This window comes from Neodiprion lecontei, chromosome 4 (assembly GCF_021901455.1).
Source record: "Neodiprion lecontei isolate iyNeoLeco1 chromosome 4, iyNeoLeco1.1, whole genome shotgun sequence".
NCBI lineage: Eukaryota > Metazoa > Arthropoda > Insecta > Hymenoptera > Diprionidae > Neodiprion > Neodiprion lecontei.
The window spans coordinates 31,639,782-31,656,367 of NC_060263.1; the positions used below are offsets into that span (position 1 = coordinate 31,639,782).

Consider the following 16,586-nt stretch of genomic DNA (forward strand, 5'->3'; position numbering starts at 1 on the left):
AACTGTAGAAAGGAAACTTTCGGTACATCAAGGTGAAACAAAAGTGCACTTTGTGTACAAGAGACTGAGAAGCTTAAGGGTGTTATTTATCGCTAGTCGACCCCTCATCCCTCATCCTCATCCTCACACGCACACACACACACACACACACACACACACACACACACACACACACACACACACACACCTTGCACTCAGCTTCACGCTTCGGAAATGTACGTTCAACCGCATCTAGTCTTAATTAGCAGTTTTGGCAATGTAATTTTTTGCAACACCATTAATAGTCACGCTATTACACTGTACTTCCCACTTCGCGAACCGACGCTATTGGCAATCAAACAGTTATAAAGCTTGTGCCCCCCCACTTTTGTGCTTAAAAAATCAGTGGTTTCGTGCCGTGCACCAGCCGGAGCTACGATACTCCTTTTACAACAGCCGTGCTGACAAAAACGGGAGTGCTTCTTCACTTTACGCGTCGTCCTCAGTCCGCGGAGATGAAACCGTCCTCCGAAATAGCGGAATGGTACCGTGGAAGATCGATCTTTATTACCGGAGCAACAGGATTCGTTGGAAAAGTGTTGGTCGAGAAGCTTTTGCGTTCCTGCCCGGACATCGGAACGATCTTTTTGTTGATCCGTGACAAGAAGGACACGTCCTCTCGAGACCGTGTCGAGCAGTTACTGTCGACGCGTTTGTTCGACGAGATTCGAACCGCTCAAGCAAGTCCGAGAGACAGACTCGTCGCTATTCCAGGGGATGTTGGCGTTCCAGGCCTGGGAATAACCGACGAAGACAGGCGGCTTCTGCAGGAAACAGTTTCGGTGGTTTTTCACGTCGCAGCGACGGTGAGATTCACGGAGCCTCTGCGAAAAGCGGTGGCCATTAACATCGAGGGCACCAAGGCGGTACTCCAGCTCTCTCAGGGGATGAAAAACCTCCACGCCATTGTCCACGTATCCACGGCTTACGCGAACTGCGGCAACCCCGTCATCCATGAACGCATCTATCCGCCACCGATGGACTTGTATAAGGTGCGGCACTGCGTGGCTGGCCTCGATGACGAGCTTTTGGACCTAATCACACCCAGGTGAATGTAGTTGCGTTTTCTGTATGGTTCTTGGTGCTTGGTTCCAAGTATAATATCCGCATCGAATACAAACGTGGAAAAAATGTGCACACGATTCACGTGGTGAAATGGCTTAAAGTGCACGTCTGCTTATTTACGGTTGAGGCATAAATCCATGTAGATCAACAACGCTTCCGAGACATACGCTGAGCGTCACGTACGTAAAGTTGGCCCACCCACCGCGGATTTTCAAATTTTTTTACGGCTTGGTGTGGGGGCGTTTCGTAGTCCAACTTGAGGGTTTGATGGCAAATAATTTTTTCAAAATTTTTCTTATGGAGTTATCCCCCCTTCCCCCCTCCCTCGTGTTAGAACGAATCATCTGAAATCCCGAAAAAAGTGTTGTAATATTAGAATTTCAAATCTGGGACGTTGACGAATCGACGACAAAGCTTGGGGAGAAATCCGTAATAAGTCGTAATGGCGGGTACCTGAATGCCGAGTCAGCGAAAGATGCGAGGCGTGATTTTGCGAATGGTCTTTCTTAGGGACATTTCTTTTTTCGAAAATCCTTATGGAATATTTTATTTCAATTTTTTTTACAAAATTACGAGTCTCCGCCGTGAATGAACTTTTTCCGAGCCACCTCCAAAAAATGCAAAAAGCTTGAAAATCCGAGGTGGGAGGGACAACTTTACAATAGGTTGACGCGTATTTTACTTTGGTTTGATGTTTTATTCGAAGGTTGATTGGTAAGCTCCCCAACACTTACACATTCACCAAAGCTATAGCGGAACACTTAGTCGCAGAGCATTCGACTCGATTGCCAATTGTTGTGGTGCGGCCTTCCATCGTCTTAGCCTCGTGGAAGGAACCGGTTCCAGGATGGACTGACAGTTACAATGGCCCAAATTTCGCGGTGATTGGTACTGCCAAGGGATTGGTGAACAGTATTTACGGGAAGAAGGAGCTTGTGGCTGATCTGATACCCGTCGACGTGTGCGTCAATCTTCTCGTAGCTGCCGCATGGGAAATCGGTATGTTCTTCCTAGCAGTCGATTTTTTTTGCTTGTAGCTGTGGGTTTCCATGGGTAAAACTTCACCGTTGCTAGCTTTCGATCTCTCACATTCTATATTATCTAAGGACATATACAGTGACGTGGATTTTTCCCGCTCCTCGGTCACTCGGAGAAAATGACCGAGAACTTACCGCGTGCACAATAATTTGGCGTCGACGATGTACCCTGGATCTAAAACAATATCGAGCAGTTTTGTTGGGCGCCCGGCGTGATCAACACGCCTCGAAATCATTAATGCGCTATACCTCGGGCATATGCTCGATAGCTCACTACCGCGGAGAGGGAAAGGGTAATTTTTGGAGAGAAAGAGAGACACTCGAAATACACATGCTACTTAACAAAAGAAGTAAAATAAAATCTTATATTTCACAATAGCGGTGATACAGAAACAAAAAAAAAATAATCCAAAAGTCGCTCATCGCGATTCTAAAAGTAAACAGAAAATTACACGTAACCTACTCTATTTCTTACTCTACTGAGCTCGCGGCTCCCTAACTAAAATGCCACTCAACCATCACAAAATCGCCATACGCTATTCTCAATTTGCAAATTCGCCGTTTCTTCTCCACAGCAATAATTGCTTAAGACCAAAACTAAAACTACTTTCTCGACGGTGCGTCGTCGGGCTACCGAACAGACGGCGTCCTCAACCTTACCCGAGATCTCACCCGACTCGGAGCTTCGACGCTACCGCGAGCTGCCCTAAATCTAAACGTGACAACATAACTTAACCTCAAGCTTATTTCAACTAAACAAATCCGCAGCGCCACTATATTTCAGACGCAACCAAAACTCAATACTCGAACTTCTCGTCTCAACCGCTACTCAACGCAACGGCAATTTCGACTATTCATCACCTCAACTCGACTAAACACTATCTTAAATAAACGGCAACTTAACTAAGCGCAAGCACCACTAAATGTAACTTCAACTAAACACAATCTCAAGGTAACACAACTCAATTAACATTATCTTAACTAAACGGATACGGAACAAAGCGCAAGCGCAACTAAACGTAACCTAAACTATACGCTATCGCAACGCATCCGAAATCAAACCTTCTCAAAATCCTCGAAAACGTTATTCGCTAATCCGAGCACTCCAATTCGGCACTTCCCGACCTACTCGAGAGGTGACACTGAAAAACCCGATAACGCGGCTTGACCCGGTACAGCTGAATTCGGCTATACTTAATTTCAAAAACGAGAAAGACTCAACTAAAACCCGTGACTTTGCTCAACTTTCTCAAGAACTCAAAATTTACTCTACTCTAACACGCATACTCAGGCTACGGTCATCAAGCAAAAGAATCGGCAAAAAAATTTCGAGTACTTTTCTACAACGCAAATCCAAAACGGCTATCCGTTACTCGGCAAGCCTTTTCGTAATTGGGCTCGAAATTCAATCGCGGGGATTGAAGCAATGCTTACCTTCTACATCCTTATAACCCCCTTTCCATTCCCCTCGCGATTTTTGGGCGACTCCATTACTTCGCTAAACTCCCCAAAACGCGACTAATTATCACGACCGCCAGAACTAGAGTGGTTTCAAAAACCTATGACCTGCCGCAACACGGATCTCGATACGCTATCCCATACGTGACGCACGTGACCCACAAGAATACGCAATAATCGATCGGTCATCGATTTCGTCGATTGCGCAACTCGACGCGCACCTTTAATAGCATCGCTGCGCAGAACTTGACGCTAGATCGCAATCTCGTCCTCCGCGCAACTCCATGACGACTTGGTGGTGAGCGTGGTGCTCCCTCGTCGCTAGTCGGTCCGTCGCAAGTTCGCTAGTCAATTGTTGGCGGGGTGTAGGGGGAGAGGCTGCGGCGCGCCGGCCGCCAGCGGGAATCGCGTCCACCTTGGATTCCCGCGATGCGGGGATCAGCGTCGGCTCACCCTCCGCAGCCTCGACATCCGTCCTTCGCAATTGTCGCTAGTCCGCCTCGCCGCAATTTCCTCGAATTCGGTGCCGACTTCTGCCTGATGCCGGTGTAATTCGAAAAATAAAAAAAACCTGAAACATCTTACGCTATTCGCTAAGGTGTCCCCTCTCGTAGTTTCGGATGCGTGACTCCAGTCCTGGCGCTCTTTTGCAAAGACTTCGCGACTCAATTGCGAAAATTCCTAAATTTTGGTTCCGCCCAGGGTTCAAGGATCCTCTTGTAACGGGTATCAAGAATGCCACGTTACAATACATAATACAGTAGATGGCAATAGTAACGATGGGATGCTGAGAGATAACTTTGCTTCTCCCCCTGGGTCCGATCGTCTTAATTTGAGCGATGGCTTGGTGCGTACGCGTGATCACTTTTTATGTTTTATCAGGGAGCAGAGAAAATACGAGACTCGTGCCGGATCTACGCGTATACAATTGTGTCTCCAGACCATTCAGTCCCATTACGTGGGGCTCGTTTACAAAGGAAATCAATGATTGTGAGACGAAATATGCCCCAAGTGACGTCTTCATGATTCCAAGTCTCACGATGACTGATTGCAGAATGACGCAAATAGTGAGCGACGTCTTGAGGCAGATACCCGCTGGTTTGGCAGATTACCTCACCTGGATGTCGGGTGGAAAACCGAGGTGAGTGACATATACTGAAATACTAGGGAAATTATGACGGGGATAATTGAAAATTGAAATCGATTGTTTGCAGACTTCGCGCGTACCAAAAAAAGATTCATGATGTGAGCGAATCATTAGAATTCTTCACAACACACGAATGGGAATTTGAGTCAACAAATATCAAGCTATTGAGGGATCGGATGTCGCACGTCGATCGGGAAACCTTCAATATTGACATGTCGAAGATAGAATGGAGGAAGTATATCTACAATTACTTTATGGGCATTCGGCGATATGTCTGGTGCGAGAAAGATGGTACTCTCGAACACGGCAGAAAGATGATTGCCAGGAAAGTGCTGATAGCGAAGATCATCCTCTCGAGCATCCTCGTCGGCATCCTATTCGGTGTCATTAGGTTTTATGAATTTTAGTTCCAAGATATTCCGTGAATCGTTTGCAATTTTTTGAAAATATATTCAACCTCATTGTCAGATTAGTCAAGTCCCGTATGCTCGTTGATACAAATCTATTCATTGTCAATTACAAGTATGTATGAATACTAAAAAATTGTATTTTAATTTCGAAACATCTGAAAACCGGGACGATAAAAAAAAAAATGCTTGAAAAAATTGAGAAAAATCTGAAATGTTTGGAATCAAAAATACAGTTTCTGACAACGCTTTGAGATTCAAGAAGAAGATCCTTTTCAAAATCATTTTAAATATTCGTACATAGTTGAGCGGTTGAACAAAAAATCTTAAAAAAATCAGGGTACTGTTTCAGAATTGGGACAAATGCAGAATTTTTTTTTAAACAAAATTAGAAACGGTGAGGGTCGGACGTTGGTTGGTTTACATGGACTTGCCCATATGCTCGTGCATGTGAATATAAATCGTCACAAAAAGTTGTTTGCGCAGAATGGGTTTCGAACCGTCGAAGATACAATTTACTCCCCCGAAAAAATTGCGATAAATGTACCGAGTTAATTGGCTCCTAAAATTGCTACGTACTAGCTGTTTGTCACGCAAGCGCTGAAATAAGATATTTCGAACGTAACCGCCAAGATTAGATATTTCTGACATAACTCCTAAGATAAGCTGTTCCGAACGTAACTGATGAGATAAGCCCTTTGGCTTGGCAGGTATCGATCTACGAAAATTTTCAATTATACATAAATTACATTATAGCGAAAATAGTTGGCGATCCGTCATTATCAAGTATCGGGGGCAAAACGAGATCAGCTAATTAGCGACACTTCTATGAAACGATTAGAAAAGAATATTCCACAAAAGTATGTCTCAGCAAACGCACGCATGCACCAACAATATGTTATGTAGGTTTGTGAAAGACAAGAAATGCAACGACATGCTGGCTTATTAGTAACAATAAACTAATTTTAACGTTGCCTCTAAAAAAAACATGCAGCGAGAAAGGTGTTAAGGCCTTCTTACAAAGAAAATGAACCATCAAGATACATTATGCACGTATGATAGGGTCAATCAATGGCGCGATCAATGTGATTCCCTTACCAGCAGCGCGAGGAGTAAATCATCGCAGTTTGATTTCGATCTTGCTGCCTGTTCGGATTTCAACCTTCGATTTAATTTCATTCGCTTTTTAATACCACAGCAATCGTTGTTCTCTTTTAAAAATGAGTATTTGTGACGTCTTAGGTATAATTATTCACCTCATGATTTTATCCCGCATACACATGTGTATTATAACCTATCGCACATAGTATCGAATATGAGAGTGCGCAATACGTATCTATGACCATTAACAATTTAATATATTTATATTTCTACTACCTCCGGTATGATCGAACCTACCGTGAGAAATTCGGTACCTCTGGGTCGTGAAAATTTTTACGTTCAGTCGCTTTAGTATCTATCATTGACTGAAAATTGCAAAGGTCGGTGGGTCAAGGATTGTTCCTACGTACAAGATCCGGCATTTAGAATTTCCAAATTCTGAGTTTAAATTCGTAATCATGCAGCTACTCTAAACACTGACGCTGCGATCTTGAAGTTTCGAATGAACAAGAGGCGAGAAGTACTGTGCGTCCTAAATAGGTTGAATAACTAGCTTTCTTTGAGTCATAGCTTCATCAATATGCGCCATGGAGAAATCTCACTTATATCCCTTAATATCATACATCATCATCATACATGATGCATCATACATAGTATTACAGTCCGAAACCAAATTTCGGACGTTCGGATGTTCGGATGTTCAGAAAGTGACGTCACCCAAAATTTTTTTTCTCCTGACGTCATCGATATATAGTACTCGACAGCGAAAATCAGCTAGCCGAATCACTCAGTCTGGAAACAACCGCGCAATAGATCGGACGTATGAGAACCGCGCTCCGCAGATTTCGAGCACCGGGTACTATACCTCCTGGATCGTGCGCCCCGGGTCCGCTTCCTGGTGCAACTCGAGTTCCAGGACAAGTGTTCCGTGGTTTCTACGCTCCAGGTCCTTTATGTGCTGAATTTCGACCTCCAGGAGAAATGCTCCGTGGTTCCTCGCTATATTCCATATTGTTCCAGATATAGCCGAAGAATTAGATCTTGACATTCTGATAAACGAATCCATCAACCTCAACAACTGTAGAAAGGCAACTTTCGGTACATCAAGGTGAAACAAAAGTGCACTTTGTGTACAAGAGACTGAGAAGCTTAAGGGTGTTATTTATCGCTAGTCGACCCCTCATCCCTCATCCTCATCCTCACACGCACACACACACACACACACACACACACACACACACACACACACACACACACACACACACACACACACACACACACACACACACACACACACACACACACACACACACACACACACACACACACACACACACACACACACACACACACACACACACACACACACACACACACACACACACACACACACACACACACACACCTTGCACTCAGCTTCACGCTTCGGAAATGTACGTTCAACCGCGTCTAGTCTTAATCAGCAGTTTTGGCAATGTCATTTTTGCATCACCATTAATAGTCACGCTATTACACTGTACTTCCCACTTTGCGAACCGACGCTATTGGCAATCAAACAGTTATAAAGTTTGTGCCCCCCCACTCTTGTGCTTAAAAAATCATAGGTCTCGTGCCGTGCACCAGCCGGAGCTACGATACTCTTTCTACAACAGCCGTGCTGACAAAAACGGGAGTGCTTCTTCACTTTACGCGTCATCCTCCGTCCGCGGAGATGGAACCGTCCTCCGAAATAGCGGAATGGTACCGTGGAAGATCGATCTTTATTACCGGAGCAACAGGATTCGTTGGAAAAGTGTTGGTCGAGAAGCTTTTGCGTTCCTGCCCGGACATCGGAACGATCTTTTTGTTGATCCGTGACCAGAAGGTCACACGAAAAATAAAATATTCACAATGGAGTTAGTCCCTACTCGGTGTTATTAGCTTCAATTAAGTTTGGTTCTAAAATGTTCGCAAATAATTTGCGGTTTTTTCGAAAATGTAATAAATCTCAGATTAGTCAAGTCCAGTATGCTGGTTTGTACCTACATCGTTAGTACAAATCTATTCATTGTCAGTTAGTGGAAGGAATTTGACCACGAATATCTCTTTTCCGTGCTTTGCAACTAGGATATTGTAAAACACGCGTATGTGAAATATCGTGAGAATAAATTTTGAATTCTACTTTCAAGAACACTGTATTGGAATCGAACCTTACGTTTCAGATGGATATTATTTCAGTTCACACCGTCCATTATCTCAAAACTTTAACGCGTCAACTGGTATTTTATCATGTACTCGTATACGTCTAAAAAAACAAACCGTTCCGATCTGGTATTGTATCATGTATAATTCGAATAACTTATTCAAATTTTAACCGATTCCCATAAAAATTGATGTACAACCGTTTTTTGGAATGCTGTATCCAAATATAGCCTCGGAATGATGAAATTCAAAATGTGAGTCTCAAAGTGGCGTTAGTAAGAATGGTAATTTTTTCAGTAACTTTGATAAAATTCGAATTTGTGGCCTGCAAGTGGTGTCATTGGATAAGTATCTCTTTAACCGTTTCCAGTTATTACTCCCGTAGTTGACTGGTGAAGTCACGGAAAAATCGGCGAACGAATTTCAGGCACAAGTCGATAACGCAAATCCATAATGGCTATCCGTTACTCGGCAAGCCTTTACTCAATTAGTCTCGGAAATCGGTCGCGAGGATATAAGCAGCGCTTAACGTTCCACATCCAGGCCACGAATTCTCCAACACCCTCGTGTTTCTTTGGCAACATCGTCGCAACAATCCACGCAAATGCTAAAAATTCGAAATCGTCAGACGGTCTCTGCCGTGCCACGTCGCCAGAACAAGAGTGATTTCAAAATTGACGACCTGCCGCAACACCGATCTCGGTACGCTGCTTCCTACGTGACGTCATACCCGCAAGAATAGGCAACAATTGATCCGTCATCGATCTCGTAGATTGCGCAACTCGACGGGCGCCGTTTTTAATATAATAATACTGTAATATAATAAACACGTTGTTTTATTCAGAGTTTTGAACAGTTCTTTATTAAACCTGCAAACAATACGTAGCGGTATGATAGATATGAATAAGGAGAGAAAACAATTCTGTTAAGATGGTGGTTTGATCCCGTAAGGAACTTACGCAAAAATTGGAAATCTTGGCATGTTAGTTGTGGCAGCGTTACGCCTGCAAAATTTACGTTCAATAAATGGCTGGCATTTAAGTATACGCGGTTTCCACACGTTAGGCGTTTCAATGTACAGTATAAATGTATCCAAGATAACTTATTTTACACAAGACTCCGAAAATAGAGAGCGCACGCAGACTTCAAGGGCGTCAAGATTATGTCACTTTTGAAAATAATTAATCGACGCCGTGCTTGATATCCGTCATAAGAACCCAGAGTAACTGATTCTACTTATAATAGCTTATACCTAAAAGATATTTGGAGTCTTGATACCTAACTTCTTAAGGATTCTTGATTGAGACTGTTCAACGTTTTGTACTCGTATACTTCAATGAACAGGTATTTTACTCACACCCATTCCGCAATGAGTTTGAATAAAATGCTTGTTTTTCCCGGGATGATCAAATAGCAAGTTTTCATTGTAGTATTTCTCTGCACATGTATCAACGTATTCAAACCCAACTAATAGTAAAAGTCAAGAAATTCAACGATTTGCTTGCTTATCACTATAAGCTCGTCATTGCTCTACGATCATGAATTTGATCATCATGCGTAACAAATTATACTTATTGTTAGCCAATGTGTAACATATATGGGCTGCATGATTGCATTGAAAAAAATGTTGCGAGGTCTTGTGAATCTACAGTGATTTCGTACCAAAAATAATCAGAACGACATCTCGTTTGCTTTCGATTAAAGAATTGATTCATACGTGAATTGTCAGGTAAGTATATCAATTGAACTCAACGTATAATTATATCCGAGGACGACACATCATTTTTATGATTGTTCAGCGAATAAAGTGTTTCTTCTCAAATTAAACGTTTAGACTATATTGCGAGGCTCACAAACTCAACCCGAAGTACCTACTTCAATTTACGGTGGTGTGTTGACTGTGTATATGCTTTGTATATATGTTTTTCGGATTCCAAACGGATGAATCGAATTAACGGTTCGGTTAAAAACTCGAGCATTTGATTTATCGAAGTGAATTATTTTCGTTAAATAAAAAAAGTGTTGATACATCTAATTGTGAGTAAAATTAAAAACGCGTTTTTGTTCGTTCATATTTGAGATGGCCTTCTTTGTTACACAAGTATTTGCTAACAACTGGATTTAATTATATAGTTTTGATCTCTACACTGGCGTATGAAACTTTTAGAATAAATCCTCAAACTTGGAGCGTATCCTACAGTGATAACTGTCGTTAGAGCGAAGAAATATCGGATTTCTTCAACATGTAATTCGTTTTACCAGTCAACACTTGCGAGCCGTTGCGTTAGCTTATTCTTTGGTAAATGAAAGTATCGACCGTAAACCATGGGCAGTGAATTAGCATGCCCGCAATGAGACACGAAGAATTTTAGCTGGATTGTACTTTGGCCGTAAGTCTCCCACCCCAAGAGAACCTAACTCGGATCAGTGAAAATTTACATCAAAATTCATTAGTATACTTCTCTGAGAGGAACTAATCGCCGTACGAGGGACACCCGCACATCAGGCGTGAGTACTTAGTCGTAAGTAGCGATTCAAACAACACGACCGTCACCGAGAGTCTCGGTTCGTGGAAAATTAACTCGCCGTTATCGTGCAGTTCTTTAAATTGACAAGGAATTGGCCGGTCGAGATGGCGGCTGAATCCGAGATTGCGAGATGGTATCGAGGAAAGACGGTTTTTATAACTGGGGCGACAGGTTTCATGGGTAAGGTACTCTTGGAGAAACTGCTACGATCCTGCCCGGAGATCGGACCGATCTACATCTTGGTCCGTGAGAAAAAAGACGTTCTCTCCCACGAGCGGGTCGAAAATATGCTGACATCCGATCTCTTCAACGAACTTCGGAATTTCGGGATCATCCACGGGGACAGAGTCCACGCCATTCCCGGGGACGTCAGCCTTCCAGAGCTGGGAATATCCCCCGAAGACAGACGCCTCCTTCAGGACACGGTGTCCGTGGTTTTCCACGTCGCAGCCACCGTCAGATTCGACGAGCACCTCCGACTCGCTGTGGCGATGAATTTCGAGGGCACCAAAGCAGTGCTACAGCTTTGTCAAGGGATGGCGCAACTTGCTGCCATAGTCCACGTCTCCACTGCCTACTCTAATTGCGACCTTTCCGTTATCGAGGAGCGTGTATATCCGCCGCCTGCGAACCCTACCAAGGTCCTGCAGTACGTCGCGGGACTGGACGACGATGCCTTGGATTTCGTAACGCCAAGGTAATCGATCGACAACGTCAATTCGTGTGAGACGTACGTAACATGAAATGCCGATGCAAACGTGACCGGTACAATCAACTTCGAGTTGGACTCTCACTATCACTCTGTGCAAGTGATCATCCGCAACTCGCAATCATTCGTTTGATATTGCACACAAACAATTGGCTGATTCACAGCCGGACGTAGACGAATAGTTAATTGCCATTGGATGGGTATCATTATTTGCAGACTTCGCATCGGCCGTATCAATTTGCAATTAGTCAGCGACGGACGTCCGGATTCTCCGAGCCAGGAAGCTTCGTAATGGTGTTTTGTGATTATTTACAGGCTGATATACGGCCATCCAAATACCTACACTTTCACCAAAGCCCTGGCTGAGGACATCGTCGCAAAGCACTCTACCGTTCTGCCAATTGTTATCGTGAGACCTTCAATAGTGGCAGCATCTTGGAAAGAGCCGAGACCAGGATGGGTCGACAATTTCAACGGGCCAACTGCGCTCGTAGTTGGAGCAGGCAAGGGTCTGCTGACGAGCATCTACGGTCGAAAGCATGTAATAGTTGACATGATACCCGTCGACGTTTGCATTAATTTGTTCATAGCTGCCGCTTGGGAGATGGGTAAGCTATCGAAATTGTAATACGCCAAAAGCCAATCACCGGTCGTAATTTTAAATGACAACTGACGTTTTTTCCCGCTTTTTTTGTAATTCATAATGGTGAAGCTCGGTACAAGTACGTAATGGATACATGAAGAGAAACGGTATATTTTCGAAATTTTTAAGGTACGAGAAAGAGTAGCAAGCTTGTACCGGATATCCGCGTCTACAACTGCGTCTCTGGTCCATTTAATCCGTTAACATGGAACGATTTTATAACACACATGACTCCCTGTGGAACAAATTATGCGATGAGTGACACGATCTTGCCACCCGATATCGTTATGACGTCATCAAGAATCAGACACGCATTTAGGACATTTTTTTATCAATCGATAGTTGCCCACGTGGGAGACTTTATCATTCGGTCTTCAGGCGGTAAGCCAAAGTAAGTTTCTCTACGGCAATAAAAATTCCCCCTAAATACAGATGGCCTTTTTCCAGACTGAAACACTATCAACAAAAATTGAATCACATGGTCTCATTACTCGAGTTTTTTACCACGCACGAATGGGAGTTCAAAGCGAACAATGTTAAGCAGCTAAATGACCGATTAAATTCAGCCGACCAGGAAATCTTTGGTTTTGATATAAGTAAGATAAACTGGAAAGACTACGTTGTGAGCTACTACATCGGTATAAAAAAAAATGTGCTGAGAGAAGAAGACGACGCGATTCCTGCTGCTCAGAAAAGGATTGCGGCGTTTAAATTTGTGGGAAACACTTTCAAGGTTGGTCTCATGCTCTCTATCAGTATGTATTTATTGAGATATTACAATTTGTCGAAGTTTCGAAAAATCAGGTAACTTACAAAATGTTGACAAAATCAACCCTCAAGAATTCAATACGATTCTTTCTTGTATCCCTGCTTCGTTAACATACAGAATGCATTATTTGCATTTATTTATTGCTCTTATGTTTCCTCCTAAAGGAATGATAATGTAGATAACTATTGTTCAAAAATAAATCAACAACCACAATTATATTGATAGTAATATTTTTCCTAACATTTAGTTCGCATATCATCATACACATTTATATGTGACATGGCTACGCTGTTACGTGATTGAGTCAAGTATAATCCAGGAATCATTGATAAAATGCATCTTGAAACGAATGTGTAAAATTTGCGTTCTACATCCTTTATACGAAATTATCACATCTATCGGTTATCGACTGATATAAATGTCGCTTGAGCACAATGACAAATCCGCAAAGAGTAACGTGACTTTCGTATATTTTTTCATGATTTTATAAAGAGCCTAGGATTAGGCAGTCCCATAAAATTAGGATTGAATTGATTAATGACTAACGATAAATATCGTATTTACTGCGCGTGCACATACTTATAATAATTAACATATGTGCTATATGAGTATGTGTATACATATGGTTTGCATATTAATTACCTCCATATCTGTACGTGGATTATGCAGTCAGCCCTGCAGAGTTGAGTGTTGCATGCTTTTGGTTTCGCAATCCTGGTTCTTGGGTGAAGAATTTTAATGTTACACGTACATTTACCATAATGTTGTTTACACTGTTAGGCTGTTAGAACGTTTGCAGTCTTCCAACGTTGATTTTATCATTCTCTTCTTGGCAAAGAGATTTGATTTACTCTAGGTAAATATAGTTTAAGCTCCATTGAACCGCGCCGCGGTAGGATAGTTAATATTTTCTACGAAAGAGGCTCAATTATTTGAAAATTTCAGGGAGACAGAAAATATTTGAATTAACGACCGTGCCCAGGGAGAGAGGTGTTACTAATGTCGCAAAGCAACGAGTCGTCAGTGTTACAGACATATCTTTACCATGACGTCTCGTGCCATGTATGTATGTATGTATGTACGTAATTGAAAAGTTTGCAGAATCACGTTTTTAACCACTTAAGCCAAACGAAGTCAAGATAGATCGGGATCGTTATGCGATTCCAGGTAATTTTATTTGCTAATTTTTTTTTCTTCAATACTGTCATTTGCACATTTGAAGTGAGCGATGCTTTTGCTGATTTATTCGTAATTACAAATACACACGACAATTCGAGGTCAGCTGTATTTTCTTTGAAGAACGCCTTCATATTTTAATAAACATTGGCTCTTGTGCAGTAAAAAAAAAGAAAGAAAAAAATAAACGCTTATTCACGTCTTCGCGAATTTGTTTGTACTGAAGAATTCGTTATACCGTCAATTACGTCATCGGTAACGTTTAACACCTATTTTTATAGAAATTATACCTTTTTTATATTCAAGCATTCCCGTTCGGAGTTCAAATTTCTTACACATTGATCCATCACTAACGCACTTTGACAAGTACATATGGCAAAGACGCACATTCAATGCCACGCGGTGGGGAGAGCCAACCTCTGACATTATACTGAAATTATCTAATTGTAAGTAGCTACGGTTTTTGTTTCCGAGTCCTCCCGTTACGCATTTGATGCGAATCAATTGAATATCAATATGCAGCTTTCATTTTGATGCTCCAAGAATATAGGTATAAGTACTGGGTATAACAAACGCGATCGTTCTATCATAATTCGGTACCACACGCCATCAAGCCAAATGTGATTCTGTTTTACCGATTAAACGACAAAGCCTTCTTGTTCTTTAATTTGTCTGGTCAACCCGTCACTATTAGTTTCAATTTTGAGTTATACAGAATGCATAAGCTCGTAACGGCGTAACGACGACGAATAAATATCTTGACATATTACATGTATAATTGTTATCAGAGGTTAAGGTGAACTTACTTTTGCTGAGGCTGATTCTCGCTTGAGATCGTTTTAGCTTTCAACGCGGTAACGAATACTCGAAATATTACATCACTTCGATATAAATCTAATTTATTGCTAATAAACCGGAATTTCGGGCCACTTGAAGTAAGTAAAATTTGAAACGATTCGTCGATATTTTTCGCTGATGATACATTTCGATAACTTCGAGATTCGATCGTTGCATCAACTTTTTAAGAGAGGATAGCGAAGCACAGGGAGAAAATGAGTTTCATGTGAGTAATCCCAGTCCTATCGTAATTTTATATTTTTATTAAACGCACCCGTAATTGTAAGCTATGCAAAGAAAATATCACCGTGGCAATATGGATGTCCGTCACGTCCATCATGTTTGCACGCTGCATATTCTCGAGGATATTTAGCACCTTGGGTTATACAACCATAATGCAGGTAAGACACGCAATTTCGAAGACTGGATATTTGTTTAACGACTAATCAAACGCGATTCATTCATTATCCGTGGCATAATCGACACAAGTTGTTGGCTCTTGACAATCTGAATTACGTAATTTGAAAACTTAGTTAGTTCCATATTCGTCAATGATTTCTCACCATTACGTGACAGTTAAAATTGCTGTATGAGAAACAGTGATTTCTGAGTACTTGTACTTACGATTATCTGGCCATTTCGCATATAATATATGCGCGCTACACGGATCGTCGGTACTGAATCGAATTTTGCTCAATTAAGCGTGTTGATGCCACATTCACAATCAGATGCAATTACGGGTCGAATTACCGAAGTAAAGGATAGCATTTGGCCTGTGGTCAATATACCAATCCTTTCGAAAAATTGTGTAAATTAGTCCGAAGCAGTTGGTCCCAATTTTGTAGATAGTTTATGTATATTACGTAACTTTGATACATAGGTATGTATCATTCAAATTTCTTTTGCAAAATATAAAAAGGGTCAGATGCTTCCACGGCCTCGGGGCATAAGTGCGACAAGTTTTCTTTTTCTTTTTATTACGTTGGGCGATTCCAGAGGCGCACGTTGATTATATTTTACAACTTCGTGGAAATATATTAGATGGGATCAGAGCTTTTCGGAATGTAGTTGACAATTTTTTTATAACAATTGACTCGAGTGGATTTTCGAGCGTATATTGCGGGAAATTAAAAAGGAATTTGGTGGTTTGTATTGACAGAAAAATCAATAAATTTTACAGAATATTCTTGTTGATTGCCGCTTGGAGAGATTAGCTAAATGACACAGGGGTTTAACATCAAAAATTTTTAATTGAAATAAAATCAATTCCTTTAGATATTTATGATGCGCCGACAATCCGATATGACGCACATTTTTTTTCTTTCGTCATGCCTCAGGATAACCAATAGTTATCGCGAATGAGAGGAGAAAAGAAGAGTAGATAATTAAAAATGTTAAAACAAAACTATATAAATAAATAAATAGCGCGTCATCACACGGAAAGTGTCTCAAACACGAATATATGATCGTTGCTATGCTTAAAATTACG

The 16,586-nt window shown here is 41.7% G+C and overlaps 2 protein-coding genes and 1 long non-coding RNA gene across 8 annotated transcripts; all 3 read left to right on the top strand.

The window, feature by feature from the left end:
- Nucleotides 1–361: 361 nt before the first annotated feature.
- On the top strand, nucleotides 362–5,388 carry LOC124293967 (fatty acyl-CoA reductase 1-like). Its single transcript, XM_046737113.1, has 4 exons — nucleotides 362–1,087; nucleotides 1,811–2,103; nucleotides 4,482–4,740; nucleotides 4,814–5,388. Exons 1-4 carry the CDS (start codon nucleotides 495–497, stop codon nucleotides 5,151–5,153), a joined length of 1,485 nt encoding a protein of 494 aa, XP_046593069.1. The 5' UTR covers nucleotides 362–494; the 3' UTR covers nucleotides 5,154–5,388.
- Nucleotides 5,389–6,979: 1,591 nt separating this feature from the next.
- On the top strand, nucleotides 6,980–9,278 carry LOC124293969. Its single transcript, XR_006903831.1, has 2 exons — nucleotides 6,980–7,362; nucleotides 7,859–9,278. It is a non-coding gene; the product is annotated as an uncharacterized LOC124293969 (long non-coding RNA).
- A 1,628-nt stretch (nucleotides 9,279–10,906) lies between these two features.
- On the top strand, nucleotides 10,907–13,382 carry LOC107228002 (putative fatty acyl-CoA reductase CG5065). 6 transcript variants are annotated; one of them, XM_046737107.1, is made up of 5 exons: nucleotides 10,907–10,943; nucleotides 11,035–11,660; nucleotides 11,988–12,280; nucleotides 12,445–12,706; nucleotides 12,763–13,382. In XM_046737107.1, exons 2-5 carry the CDS (start codon nucleotides 11,068–11,070, stop codon nucleotides 13,121–13,123), a joined length of 1,509 nt encoding a protein of 502 aa, XP_046593063.1. In that variant the 5' UTR covers nucleotides 10,907–10,943; nucleotides 11,035–11,067; the 3' UTR covers nucleotides 13,124–13,382. The 6 variants fall into 6 exon arrangements, with proteins under 6 accessions (XP_046593063.1, XP_015524827.1, XP_015524828.1 ...); XM_015669341.2 differs by having other exon boundaries at nucleotides 11,052–11,660; XM_015669342.2 differs by having other exon boundaries at nucleotides 10,925–10,957; nucleotides 11,052–11,660.
- Nucleotides 13,383–16,586: the final 3,204 nt, after the last annotated feature.

Coding starts and splice junctions, on each gene's coding strand:
- LOC124293967 (XM_046737113.1), top strand. CDS start 495: ATGAAACCGTCCTCCGAAATAGCGGAATGGTACCGTGGAAGATCGATC. Junction 2,104..4,481: donor AGCTGCCGCATGGGAAATCG/GTATGTTCTTCC, acceptor ATGTTTTATCAG/GGAGCAGAGAAAATACGAGA. Junction 4,741..4,813: donor ATGTCGGGTGGAAAACCGAG/GTGAGTGACATA, acceptor GATTGTTTGCAG/ACTTCGCGCGTACCAAAAAA.
- LOC107228002 (XM_046737107.1), top strand. CDS start 11,068: ATGGCGGCTGAATCCGAGATTGCGAGATGGTATCGAGGAAAGACGGTT. Junction 12,281..12,444: donor AGCTGCCGCTTGGGAGATGG/GTAAGCTATCGA, acceptor GAAATTTTTAAG/GTACGAGAAAGAGTAGCAAG. Junction 12,707..12,762: donor TCTTCAGGCGGTAAGCCAAA/GTAAGTTTCTCT, acceptor GCCTTTTTCCAG/ACTGAAACACTATCAACAAA.